At 43.4% G+C, this 13691-nt stretch overlaps 1 protein-coding gene across 1 annotated transcript in view; it reads left to right on the forward strand.

Annotated features, from left to right (window-relative positions):
* The first annotated feature begins 1330 nt into the window (after positions 1 to 1330).
* NIPAL2 (NIPA like domain containing 2) overlaps positions 1331 to 13691 on the forward strand; it is a 51717-nt gene continuing 39356 nt past the window's right edge. Inside the window, exon 1 of the mRNA XM_063390453.1 lies at positions 1331 to 1729. Within this exon, the coding sequence (XP_063246523.1) occupies positions 1604 to 1729 (126 nt within the window). The 5' untranslated portion in view covers positions 1331 to 1603. The remainder of the gene's footprint in view (positions 1730 to 13691) is intronic.

Raw genomic sequence — 13691 nt, forward strand, 5'->3', positions numbered from 1 at the left:
GATTGTTTCAATTCTCTTTGGACCAGGCAAATATCATTGCAGCAGTTTACACTCCAGTTTCACTGCACTGGTTCTTTTGCAACCATAACCCAGATTGCCTAGAAATTATTTCTATAATGTAAACTTAGACTACAGAGAATAATAACACAATACTAAAAATAATCTGCAGCAATTTACACAGCCACGAAATACTGGAGCTGGTTTTTTCCAGTGTACCGTGGCTGCAGCTAACTCCAATATTTACAAAGAACTCACTGGGGCTGTGATCACAGAAACTGGTATTTCAAGTTAGACCACACACATAAACAAAATATTTATTGCTATAAGGAAAGATTTTGTATTTTGGGGTGTCATACAATCATCTAACTGAAGCATTACCTCGCCACTTCTGCCTCTTCTATATCATTTTCTGTCTGGATTCAAATGACATCTTTGTGGCTAAGATGTGTTCAAGTTGGAAAGTGTTCATTTAACTTCTGTTTCTTTCCTGTAAATATGTGTTTCTTATATTTTTGACCAAATTAATCATCCTGGCAGTCAGCTTTGCTGCTGCTCATTTCTATCAGGGACCATACCTCCTTGCCTGCTGGAAGCTGGGTCCCCAGCCTACTATCCTACATGCTGATTTGCTTTCTCTGGATGCATCTTGCTGATGGTAGGACCAGGGGCCCTACCGGGACCAAGTAATCAATGCCAGTTCTTAAGAGTAGGAGAAAATCACTGTAGCAGGGAGCAGAATGACTGCCTGCTGACCCTTGTCTGCTGCAATAATCGTCAGGACTCTGGGTGTTTTCAAACCCAGCTAAGCAATGGAATGAACTAATACAAGTCAGTTCCTCCAAGGCAGAGTATGAGTTCTCTGGATTGCCTGCAGTTGTATTGTTCAGAGCCTGAAGATGTGGTGTCTTAACACTTCTGGAGAAGCATAAAAAGTTATGCTTCTCCAGTTATGCTTCTCCAGAAGCCTGCTTCTGTCTCCTGTTTAATTCTCCCAAGCTGCTACCTTGCTAGCTCTACTCTCACTTTAATGAGATTGTTTAGTCGTTGTTTTCCCCAGAAGAAATTAATGATCAAATCAAAACTAAAAGAATGAACGAATAAAGCCACAGACTGGGAACAAACACATTACCTGAAGTCTCTGCAGAGAAACTATTCAGGAAATAGTTAGAAGATAAAAATACAGGACATAAGTAACAATTCACGTGACTCTCTGCCTTTGGAAACACCAGCTTCTAAGTTTTGCAATTTAGCAGTGAGGAATTAATACTTAACCATTAGAGTTAGGCACTGGTTTGAAGGAGTTAAAATCCCAGGCTGCCTCTTCCGAGCAGGGTGGGGCATTGGGGAAGTCAGAGACCGAAAAAGGCGCACCTGAATGCCCTGGGAAGGAGCAGCAAAACCTTCTGCCTCGCTCCCCTTCCTCTCCTGTGCCCCAACTAGTCCCCAGCTAGGGCTGTCCTGGTGCACGCCAGCAAGGGCAGCCCTGCAGAGCGCAGGGTGACCCGTGTGAGGAGCCTTCCCCACAGCGGGAGGAGAGTGCCACGTCCACAGCCTGCTCGCCTGCTCTCACAGCCACCCCTCGCCCCGGTGGGACAGTGCATGCATGGCCGGTGGCTGGGGCCCGAGGGCAGGGGCATGGACATCATCCCAGGCGGCCTGGAATGCATCCTCTGGGGCACCGGGAACGGGGAATGGGCCCCTGTCCGGCCCCTGGTTCAGCACACACAAGGTAAGTGCCCACCGTGCAGCAGCACCAGGAACGAGAGGCCTTGGGGAGAGCGGAGTACTGATTCCAGCCTCTGGAGAGCCCCATGCCAGCACCTGCTTGCTGCTGGCCCTGCTCCCTCTCCACCCCATTGAGCCTGCACCGCCTGGCTCCCCCTGACCTGTCCTTCCTGAGTAGGAGCTGGGCAGAGCTGTTCTGTTCTGTGCTAGAGCATCACTGGTTTTTGTCATCTGTGTTTCTGTCGCTGTCAATGCTGACAATGGATTTAGGCAACTGCAAAAGAGAGACTGAAGCAGCCCCTGAGAACTAGCAATTTAAAGCATCTGCTAACAATAAAAATGAATTGGAGATTGATTAAACCCTTTACCTTTTCTCTGCTTTTTGTTTCACAAACTAGAAGTGATGGAAGGATACCCAACATTCTTGATTTTCTCTGCATAAGAGGCAAACCACTTCTTCATTATGTAAAGTATTGGTATAAATTGTGCATAAAATGGCTTGCAACTAGCTGCTCTAGTTTTTCTAGGAGTAGCCCAGTAGCAGCTGATAGCCTGAAGGTCCCAAAAACTTTTCCCTCTGGATTCAGTAGCATTTGCTGCTGAAAGGATATCCATTTGTCAGAGTGCATTTTTCAGCCCCATGCTCTCAGAGTGAAGGAAAACTGAGAATTCCTGTGTGCAGGTCTGTGGTGCAGCAGGACTCCTGGCTGATGGCTGGTGGCAGTGCTTCCCAGGACCAGAGCTGGGGTCTCTTACTGGGAGACAAGAATGTGGAGCCAATGGTTTTACTGTGGGTTTTTGAATCAGCATTCCAAGACTATAAGCTTGCACAGCTGCCAAGAAGATGGCAGCAACAGGGAATTCCCTTGGCATGGGGATACCCACCTGCCTGTCAAGGTGAGGGGATTTGTTTGCTTGGAAAACCTCCCAGTCCTGCTCCTGTACTCCTTGGGGTTGTTGCATGAGTACTGCTGTTTTTTAAACATGGTAGTTGTCTGGGTAGACCTTAATAATATTTTAGAGCTGCTTGGGTGTCTGTGGTTGAGACTGATATTCTGTTATTTTATTTACTTTAGTTGTAGCTTTGGAGCAGTAATGGGTAACCATAGGTCATGTGTTGATACCAACCTTAATTTTTCCAATAGTTAAATTCTTCTGTCCACCCCCATTTTCACATTTTACATTTCTGGAAGCCTCAGAAGCAATTTCCTCCTCCCATTCATGGCTATCCTGGCTGTGATTCAGTGGACCATCCTATTTTCAGATCTTCGCACAGGGTCTCTTTCCCTTCCCCTTTTCCTGAGGTCAGTGGTTTGAAAAGGAGCTCTTTGTTTTCTCCCCCTACAAGAGACCATGACTGCACTGGCTCTGATCTGCCTGGGAACATCCCACGACGGCCAAGGTGAGTTACTTTGTGGGGAGTATTTTTCAGCCTCTTCGACCCCATCAGGAGGTGAAAGAGTGAGATCCCCTTTCAAGAGCTCCTAGACATGAGGGGCTTGGCACAGCTGCCAATTGCAGTTGCCTAGAGCCACATGGGCATCTGACACATTCTTTAGGGAAAGCCATGCACTAGAGTAGGCCTTCAATGATGTCTGTAAACACTCAGGTCCCTGGAAAAGCTTAAATTGGCTGTGTCCACGTGGCTGTGTAGTATAATGCCTCTTTGTGTTGGAATTACATTTCTTTGTCTTTTGATTTAATTTGGATTATTCTCATGTGAGGCCCCTGATCAGGCTGATTGGGATGCTAGCTGTTGGCATAAGGGTAGAAGGGGGCACACATGGCCATGCAGAAAAAAAGGTGGAGGTAGGATTTCTCCTTGGCATCAGCATGGATATGGCTTGGTTGATACTGCTTGAGGAGCTGCATCTCTGAAATCAGCAACACGCAAACCATGCTTCCACAGCCCTCCCTGTATAGGCATGGTGTATTATGGGACATGAGTGTGTTTAATGATACAGTAAAATCTGATTAAATATGTACTTAGTTACCTGAATATTTCCTGCAAACTAATATTGTAATATTTTTGTGTCTGCTGGAGTAATGAGTAGAGGAAGCCACAACATGTGGGCTTTGTCTGCTTAATAGAAAGTGTATGTAATTGCCTCAGTGTAATACATTTTTATTTCCCTCAGGACTTCTGATAGGTTTTTACTTACTTACAATATTGTTGTTTATGGACAGAAACAATTTGCAGTATTAGTTGAGATTATTATCTACAGTGTTGATCGTGGTTTGACTTTGTATCAGAGTAGAAGAAAACAGTTGGGTGAGAACAGTCACTGAGAACTCAGATGTAATAGAATCATAGAATATTTTGGGTTGGAAGGGACCTTACAGGCCAGCTAGTTCCAAACCCCCTGCCATGGGCAGGAACAACTTTCACTAGACCACGTTACTTAGAGCTCCATAACAACTTTCCTGTAACTCAGCATTTCACATCTGTTGTGTGTAGACACTCTGTAGTTGTTCAAGTGCAGAAGCTGAGCCAGAGATAGAAATTTATTCCACTTCTGCTTCTTTCTCTCTCTTTGGCTGTTATTTCACAGACTTTGAGTTATTACTGGCTGCCCAGACAGCCACCTTGAAATAGTGTCTTATTTTGTGGGTTGTAGGAATAAATAATTTCTGCTGTGTAGTTAGGGGTTGACAATGGTGACAGTTCCTTCAGATGGCTCTGTGGCCTCTTGTCCCCTCACAGTCTGTCACAGCCTGCCAGGTGGTGAGTATGTGTCTGATCCCTTGTGTGGTCTCATCAGTGAGCGGTGGTGGCTGCTGTCAGGTGTGATGAGAATTCCCACAGATTAGGCAGATTCTTGTGGAGGTCTTTCCCCTCTGCCTTCTATCGTATAGATGAGATCTAGATTTTGTGTGGAATGCCACATTTGAGGTTTTTAGCTCATTCTGTTCAAGAACATCTTCAGTGCTTCAGCTCTCCCCTCTTGGGGCTTGATGTCTAGAGCCACTGAGCCCCAGCATGGTGAGAGCATAGTCTGTTCCCGTTTGTTCCTGTGGCAGCACAGGGCCTGCTGGTACTTCTGATGCCATGGGGGCTGCTTCATCTGTGCTGTGAGGGACCCAAGGCAGGAAGACAGAGATGTCTTCATGGAGAGAAAGATTTTCTCTCCATTTGCCTTGGCTGAGGAAGCATGCCAGGAACAGTGAGGGTCTCTTTAGCTGGCACCATCACCAGAGAAAAATGTTGTTGTGGTACATCCCTACCAACATTCACCAGGACATTTTAAACACTTAAGCAATGACATTTCCAACCATGGCTGTCATATAGGAAAACCTCTAGAGCAAGTCAAGGTATCTATAGGAAGTGTGGCTGGGAACCAGAGGGCAGCATGGTCATGGCACAGGTGGGTTTCAATCAGGACATCTTTCCTCTGCAAGAAGGAAAAGAAGTGAAGGCACACCCTCCTGGGGTTTTTAATGCTATTTTCTCAATCTCCAGACTGCTCCCTGATGCACTGCAGATATTACCTTTTTCAGGTTAATCAGTAAACTAATTCCTGAGCATGGAGAAAGCAGAGACAAATGTCCTCACTCAGCTTTCTGCTGGTATACTCATCTGTGAAGACTGCAGTGAAGTTTTCTCTGTTCAACACCATCCCTCCAGCTCTTTATTCTAAAACTGTTCACTGAAAGCAAACAAGGGTATCAAAACACTGACTGTATTTCCTCCTGTTGTCCTTTGTCTGTCAGGTTTCAGAGTTCATGCCATTTCAGTTTCCTTTATCTTATTGGGAGATGTGTTTGGGAGAAAATGCATACCATTTCTTAGGTATTAGGGACATGTGTATTATTTTCAGCCCTAATAAATCAAAACTTAGGTAGAGGACTTTCAAACACAGCCTTTCTGAATCTCTCATAGGGGAATTCAAAATTTAAATGTTACAATGAAGCAGACTATCACAGAATGGGTAAGGTTGGAAGAGATCATCTAGTTCAACCTCCCTGCTCAAGCAGGGCTCCCTAGAGCACATTACTCAAAATTGTGTCCAAAAGGCTTTTGAATCATTCCAGAGAAGGAGACTCTACCACTTCTCTGGGCAGCCTGTTTCAGTGCTCTGTCAGCCTTGCAGTAAAAAATTCTCCCTCATGTTCAGATGGCATCTCCTATACTTCAGTTTCTGCCCATTGCAGCTAGAAGCAAGAAGCATTGCACGATTTTCTGGTGTTGTTCTGCTGTCAAGAATCCAGCAACTTTCCATGGTTTAGTGCCCATTTAACTAGTTTCTGCTAGAAAACAATTTGTGGCTTTGGCTCTTAAATGCAGGACTGTCAGTGGGCCAGCATGCACACAAGCTCTCAGGCTCTGCCAGAGCTATAGGTCTGATCTGCTGAGGGTTGTGTCCTGATTAGCTTTAGTGTGACTAAGAAGCTGACACGAGAAGGCAAAATTGAACACTGGTTAGAAAATATTGCCCGTATCTTTTTTCAACTTCATACATCCAGTCTGCTGAACATCAACTGTCCCTGCAGATGTAAAGATGTGAAATGAGCACACAGCTTGTAGACTGCAGCCTCCAGCCTAAAGACAGATCAGCTGCTGCTTGGGGACTCAAAGGGAAGGGAAGTAAGTACAGGAAAGCACTGCCCCTTGCCTGTCCATTTGCACAATACTATAAGCATGTCTGTATCATCCCAGCTTTCAAATTCCATAGGGAAATTTAAGGTTTTTTCCATCAATCACTGCAAGCAGAGTGGGAGTAAACCATGGAGCTGTTTTTGGAGCAAACCATGTAGCTGTGTATACCTATGAATACAGAGGAGGCTGGACATGGAGCAGCAGGTCTGGAACAGTGGGGAAGTAGCCCAAAGACTGGAGGCAATATGCAGTTTTGTAAGCCTGCTTGAGGGCTGACCTACTCATCTGGTTTCCACCAGGCACTTCTCTGGGTCCCAGAAGAGAATTTTCTAGTGTGTGTTATTTTTAGGCCTCTAGTACCTGCCTGGGTTCCCCCTACAAAGCCTGGAAGGAGCCAGGTGCCTGTGGCAGCTTCCCTGCTAGCCCAGTGTGGTGCTGGGCAGCAGAGAACACCAGACCAAGCCAGCTCTGCATTCTGAGCTGGGGGCACACAGAGCAAATGGTGATGATGGGAAAGCTCACAGTCCATCTGTTCTGGACATTTTCTTCTCTTCAGCACTGCTGGCAGAGCTGCTTGCAGGAGTGTTTCCTTGCCTGACAGACAACAAAAGCTGGCGAGCAAACCCCTTTTATTTAGGCTGGTACTTCACAATTCATTTTGAAGAAGTCTTGGTAGCTCTTCCTGGACTCCTCATCCAGGACACTGGAAATGAATGCTCTTGCAGAGCTGGGGCTGTGCTAAGCACCAGCTGTAGCTTATCCCAGTGTCTGTTGTCTGATTATAACTGGGCTATTTTTCACAAATCTGAGACTGTTTTCAATGCTTCCCTTCCCAGCAGATGCTATGGTAAAAAGAGTTTTAATTTTGTTTTCCTGAGGATGTTAAAGAACTTTTGAATTAGATTTTTTTCTTTTTTTTTTTTTTTTTTACTGGTGATTGAGGTGATTGCAAGTTAAACAGGAGCTTTGTAATTACACTAATCTGTTTTAAGAGGTGTGAGAATGTTAATTAGGAAATTTCTAAGCAGTAAGGAACACTAAAATGCTTGTCATTTGTCAGAAAGTGGAGTGCAGAAGACAAATGCAAAGAAACTTGAGACACTAATTACACATATCCTGCCTAGTGCAGAACTTAGTTTTGCTTTGGACTGCTTCAAAATGGTATGTTACAGAAAAATGGGGTGCACAGTGCAGGCTGTGTCTAATACCCAGCTTACCCACTGACTAGAGGGCTTAAACTATGGAGCCAGCAGAACAGGGTGAGTCTTCCTCTCCCTTTAGTCAGCATTGAGTGGGAAAGACTCATGGGATGAATCTGAATCCCTCTGCTGCTTTGGAGGTGCCTGGCTCACTGTTTTGCCCTTCCTGTTCCCATCTTGTAGACTAGTCTACAAGTAATGACTATATATTAAATTGGCTGTGGCCACTGTGTTGATTTTCCAGTCTCACAGCATGTCTGTGAGCTGCAAAGAGATGTAGGGTGAAAGTCTGGCTGCTCATACCAACACCTGTCTGTTCCTGAGAATTCATGAGGTTCTGTGTGGGTCTAGGACATTGCTGTCACACAAAGGAGTAGTGTTGCTCCCACCTTGAGCCTGTGTTTCTGCTGCTTCATTTGCCCTAGCACTCATTTGACTCCTTGATGAGGCAGTTTGTCCAGGTAAATTGACAGGAAAATACTCATTGATGTAATTTTTAAAATAAAAAGTGTCTTTCATGTAAAACCTCACCTGCAACACTAGCACCTTATGATTTTGTGATCCAAAGACTTCATTTCTCTTTGGAGCTAAGTATGATCCTTCTTTTACTATAGTCTCAAAGTCTGCTTTGGGCATTAATTAAAAAGATGTCAGAATCTTACCCTTGCTTGTCCCCAACACTCTGCTATATCTGATTAAGTCCTCTTTGAATGAATCAAAAGAAAACAAATTACTCAAGCAGAAGTCTGACAAAACTCAAAAAACAAGGCCTTAGAAAGATGAACAAACAGAAGACACTGCACATCAGTCATTAGGGAGGTGAGGACCTTTGACCAACCTGGTAACTGAAGACTGATTATTTTCTTTGGAGTTTCGGTGATGTGTATAGACTGTTATACTCATGTTTATAATGTCACCACTGACTGTCCCAGGAGAATGGCATTCACTAATATGAGCAGTTGGGAGATATGCTTTCCATGCTTTGACTAATATGGACTTTGAAATGTGCAGCCAGAAGCTTCAAAGAACAGCCAGCTGATGTGTGAATCAACACCAGGCCTGAAGCAGAGCTCTTAAGAAAGGGATATTTGCAGTGTGCTCAAAAGTAAATAGTCAATATCAAACTAAACAGATGTGTGCTGCTGAAACTGAGGTTATACTGGTACAACTCCATTTCCTCAACAATGTTCATGGTTGATTTACATCACCTATGCCAGAAGCTTTGGCCTTGTTTGGTGACATGAATTGTTGTGCCCATAATGGGGAAATGAAGAGAGATTATGGAACTATGATAGTGAGAAATCACAGAATCACTAGAGTTTAACTCTTAGATGAGGCACACAACCACTCTCTGGCTATATTTCTATATTTCTCTTGGTATCCTGCTGTGTTTTGTAGAAACAACCCTGTAATGTAGAGGTCTATGGTGAAGTGCAAGGTTTGGAGGAAGTCTCTCCACACACAAAAACAATGGCTCAGAGCAAAGCAAATACTGGCTGCTTGGACAGGACTTTTTTGTGGTGTCCGAGGTGAAGTACAACATAGAGTATTTACCCTTTGTGGAGAAGTCTGCCTCTTGCTGACATTGAATTCCCCAGAACCTAATCAGCCTCATGGGAGCTGAAATCTCCACCAGAATCCTAGTTACCATGTTTGATGGCTTGACTGTCATCCTTCTGGAAACAAAGTAATTTTGCCGGCTGATAAGGATTGCACTTGATGCCTTTTTCTTCAACAGCCAAGGATAGCTCCACTGTAAAGACATTCCTGTGAAAAACAACCGAAATATAGGGTTTGTGTGCATAACAGGCTTGTACCCACACTCCCGAGTTAACTCCCAAGTAAAACCTAGTTTAATTGTGTGGGCTCCAGCCTGGGAGTAAATAGATAATGACTCCATTTACTTTGCTTTGTGACTAACCTACTATTTCTTAATGTTTCTTTTCCATTTTTATTGGGGGTATTGTTGTGGGTTTGGGGATTTTTTTCTGCTTTGTAATTGTCACAAGGTTCTTTTATTTACTCCTTATCACATTATTTTCTTTCCTGTGTTTCTCTCTCTTTTAGTAACAGTCTGTTGCTCCCAGCAGTGACTAAAGCACCAGGAACATTTTCATTCAGTGTCTGTGTTATCATGTAACAATGGCTCAGTCATCATGTCAAGATGACCAAGAGCAAAGCTTGTAGTGTCTGCAGAAGCTTCGGTCAAACAAATAGTGGCAGCTTTCACCTGATCAAGACTCTAGCTCCATTTCTTGACTATTGTACTGGTTTTCACCAGAGCTAATGTTCTTCACAGTAATTTGTGTGATCTATGTTTGGGATTTGTGATGAAGAAAGTATTGCTAGCAATCAGGCTGTTTAGTTACTGCTGAACAATGCTTGCACAGCATTGAGGTGTGGTTTGTTCCTCACACTGCCCCATCAATGTGTAGGCTGGGGATGCACAGGAAGCCTGAAGGGGACACAGCTGGGACAGCTGACCCCAACTGACCAAAAGAATATTCCATACCATATGGTGTCATGTTCAGCGTATAAAGCAGGGGGAAGAAGGGAAAAAGGGGACATTTGGCATTGGTCCTCCCAGGTAACCATTACCCGTGGTAAAGCCCTGCTTTTGTAGAAATGGCTGAACACTTATAGACTGTTGGGAAGCAGTGAATGAATTCCTGATATTGCTTTGCTTCTCATGCAGCTTTGCTTTATCTATTTAACTGTCTCTATCTCAACCCACAAGTTTTTGCACTTTTACCCTTCCAATTTTCTCCCGCATCTTGCTGGAAGGGTGGCTGCAGCTGCGTGAGGCTGAGCTGTTGGTGCTGTGATAACCACACATCAGAGACTGCCAGGACAAACTGAAGTGCAGTGCATGGTTTAACAAGCATGCATGTGAGAGATAATAGCTTCTGGCTCATGAAAAGGATACTCAGTTCTCCTTCATCTCTTTAATTCCTGAAAAGAAATTTATCTTCCTGACCCCATTTCCGTAGTAATCCCTGTCAAGAAGCAGCTCTGTAACCATTATATCCTATACGAATGCTAAAAGAGCAGAAAAAAAAGACATAAAGTTCCATATTGGAGAATCCACATAAGGTACAGTTTCTGAAAGACCAACAATACTCAAAACTACGGGGAAAACCATCACCTTGTTATCTCTGTAAGTAACAGAGCATGTTAAAAGGTGTTAAAGGTATGTAGAAGGGATCATTCAGCTACGCTGATCTTAGTTTTCTCTTGAAGAAGGGAGCTATGAAGTAGATGCTTTGGATTTTTGTGAACTAAACACCTACTCTTCATGTCAGCATTCACCATGAATTACAAAATGCTAATAATACTTTAAACCAGTAAACTACAGTTTGTAGTAAAATGTCAAAATGTACAACTGCAATGTGTCATAGGGAGACAACTGAGCAAACACGAGCCTGCTACCTATTTCTCAGGCCCTTGCAAGAAACCTGCAAGTGAGGACATTTCTTTAGAGTTTAGTTTTTTTATTCCAAGATTTGCATCTTACACTTTTGAACATAAGTATCTGCAAATTAACAGCATCCAGCTGTGTGTTTGTGTGTATGCACCCGTCTACATACGTGTGAATATTTCAGAGGGCAGGACCTCTTGTTTAAATCACCACTGATAATCTAGCAGTTGTTTATATTTAAATGAATAATGCTGCTAAGCAGAAGGCTCTGCCTTCTGGAGTCCACTTTTTTTTTTTTTTTTTTTTTTTCCCATTAGGAACTATCTGTAAATGATTAACACTCTCTCTGGAAATGAAACTAGGAGAGCCAAGTGTGAGAGGTGCAGGAAGGAAAGCAAGGAAGTATTGCAGAGCACCTCTCCTCTGCAGGAACAGCAGACTGGAAGGGCCTTTGGGCTGCTCCTTCCCCTGCCATAAAATCAAGTAATTCTTTTAACAGATGGATCCAACTTCATTCTAAATGCAGTCAGGTCTTTTCTTTTTTCCCTGCCCTGTTGTTACTCCTGTTAGGATATTTCTGCAATGCCACTGGCTTGGAAGCATTGTGATTTCCTGCCTGTGTTTACCCTGTGTGACATGGGTGACTCCGTGTTTCAACAACAGAGGGTGTTCACTCAGGTTGTGATGTGGAGAAGCATTTTCTGTGAAGATCAAAGGAAGGGTTAGTCACAGCTAAAGGAAGATTATTTGAGTTAGAATGGGAGAGGAGCCTGCCTTTGCTTGAAAGTGGTGCTGGAGAGGTGCATGCTGGAAGAGCCACACCATTACTCTCAACTGGTAAAGGGAGATTTTTATATAAAAATTCTTTTCAGGATTTGCTAAATGATGTATTAAGCTGGTTACATTTCTGTCAGGGTTTTCTGTTTCTGATTGAAGCAGAGTCAGAAATAGCTCATTTGTATTTCAACAAGCCTTGCACTACAATAACAAGAGGGAATGAGCTCTCTGTGCTTGACTTGGAGGCACGTTTGTGTGCACATGCAGAGGTTGTGTGCACATGAAGAGCCAGACATCTCTCCAGGAGTACTCCTTGTGCCTTGCCCTGCCTGATGTAACACTGAACAGCACTATTTACTCAGTTCTTCAGATGGCTCCCTTCTGAGCTTGCCTCCAGCTTCCCATAAGCCCCGTGTCACCTCCTTGGCTCTCAGTTTAGGGGTCCAGGGAGCCACATTAAGCCAGGCTAGGAACAGCACAGCCTCTCAACGTGAGCCAGACTGTAGCTTCTGGGGATTAATATTCCTAGGCTTGGAGTGATCTGGCTTGGACCTTGCCTTGTACACCAGGAATTAGCCTGGGTTAGACAGGAATATCCAGAAAGCCTGCTCCTGGGCAGCAACAGGAGCACATCCCCAAGCCAGCTGGCCATTGTGTGGGAGAGGCTGGGCAGGCAGTGCTAGCTTGCCTCCCTGTTTCTCCTGTGGGACCTGGAAACGGGCAAAAGTTTATTATCCTACTCTTGCTTTTCCTGGTATGTAATTTCTGTAGTTGCCATGGAGATGATATGTGATGGTACTTGAGAAAACCTTTTATTAAGATGTTTTCAGCTATGATTGAGGTTTTTATACAGTCATGGGAGAGGTTTTTATTTGCAATCTAGCAGGCATTATTAAAAACATGAAATGGTCTTTGATCATGCAGCAAAATATCCCAGGAGCTAAAGTGTCCCAAAGTATCCCAGGCTGTTCATGGAAACAGTGTAAAAATCAATTCTGCCCCTTTTCCATTCTCCCATTTATTTCTACTTTTAGTAGTTCATACCTGAGAATAAGAAATTGAAATGTAGAAGTTGAGATGTTTGGTTTTAACTCTTCAAAAAGGATAAAAGAAAAGCTCTCATAGTGGTCTCTTAAAACTACCTGAAAGTAGCTTGTAGTGAGGTGGGTGATTCTTGTCTCCCTAGTAACAAGTGAACAAGAAGAAATGGCCTCAGGTTGAGTCAGGGAAGGCTTAAACAGTACAGTAGGAAAAAATTCTTCCCAGAGGAGGTTCTCAAACATTGGAATAGTCTGCCCAGGAAGGAGGTTGAGTCACCATCCCTGAAAAGACGTGTAGATGTGGTGCTTAGGGTTTAAATGGTGGACCTGGCAGTACTGGATTAATGGTTGGACTGAATTATCTTAGGGGTCTTTTTTAGCTTAAATATCTCTATTATTCTAGGCTTGTTAACAATACAGTGGGTGGACATGTTTGTATATAACCTTAGTGAGCACATTTAAAGTTAGTTTAGTTATTTTATTTTACAGTTCATATTTTCCAGCTTGGTTTGTTACCTTCTATATATTAATTACAATAATTGATGTGGTGAATATAAATAAGATCTCATGAAAGTGATTAAAACACAGAGATAAATGAAAGAGTCCCACTTCTGTAGTTGTTCCTTCCTCTCAAGTTCCCCTACTTTTCATAACTTACCAGGCTCTCATTCCAGCCTTTGCAATTTGTCACTTTTCGGGGAAAAAAAAGATATATTTTAAATTTGCGAAGTAATGTAGTTACCAAGTCTGTTCTCTCTATTCCTAACAATGATGATGCCAAATGTTTTAATTCTCTCCTTCTCATACATTGAACAATGTCCTTTTTCTTTTATGTCACAATGAACAAATCAAATGTATTTTCATTTCATGTTCCCAAACTGGTAATTGCTCTTTTACTCTTATTCCAGCTGTCCTTCAGTAGTTCATATGGACCT

Source organism: Prinia subflava, chromosome 1 (genome assembly GCF_021018805.1).
Source record: "Prinia subflava isolate CZ2003 ecotype Zambia chromosome 1, Cam_Psub_1.2, whole genome shotgun sequence".
NCBI classification, from domain to species: Eukaryota; Metazoa; Chordata; class Aves; order Passeriformes; family Cisticolidae; genus Prinia; species Prinia subflava.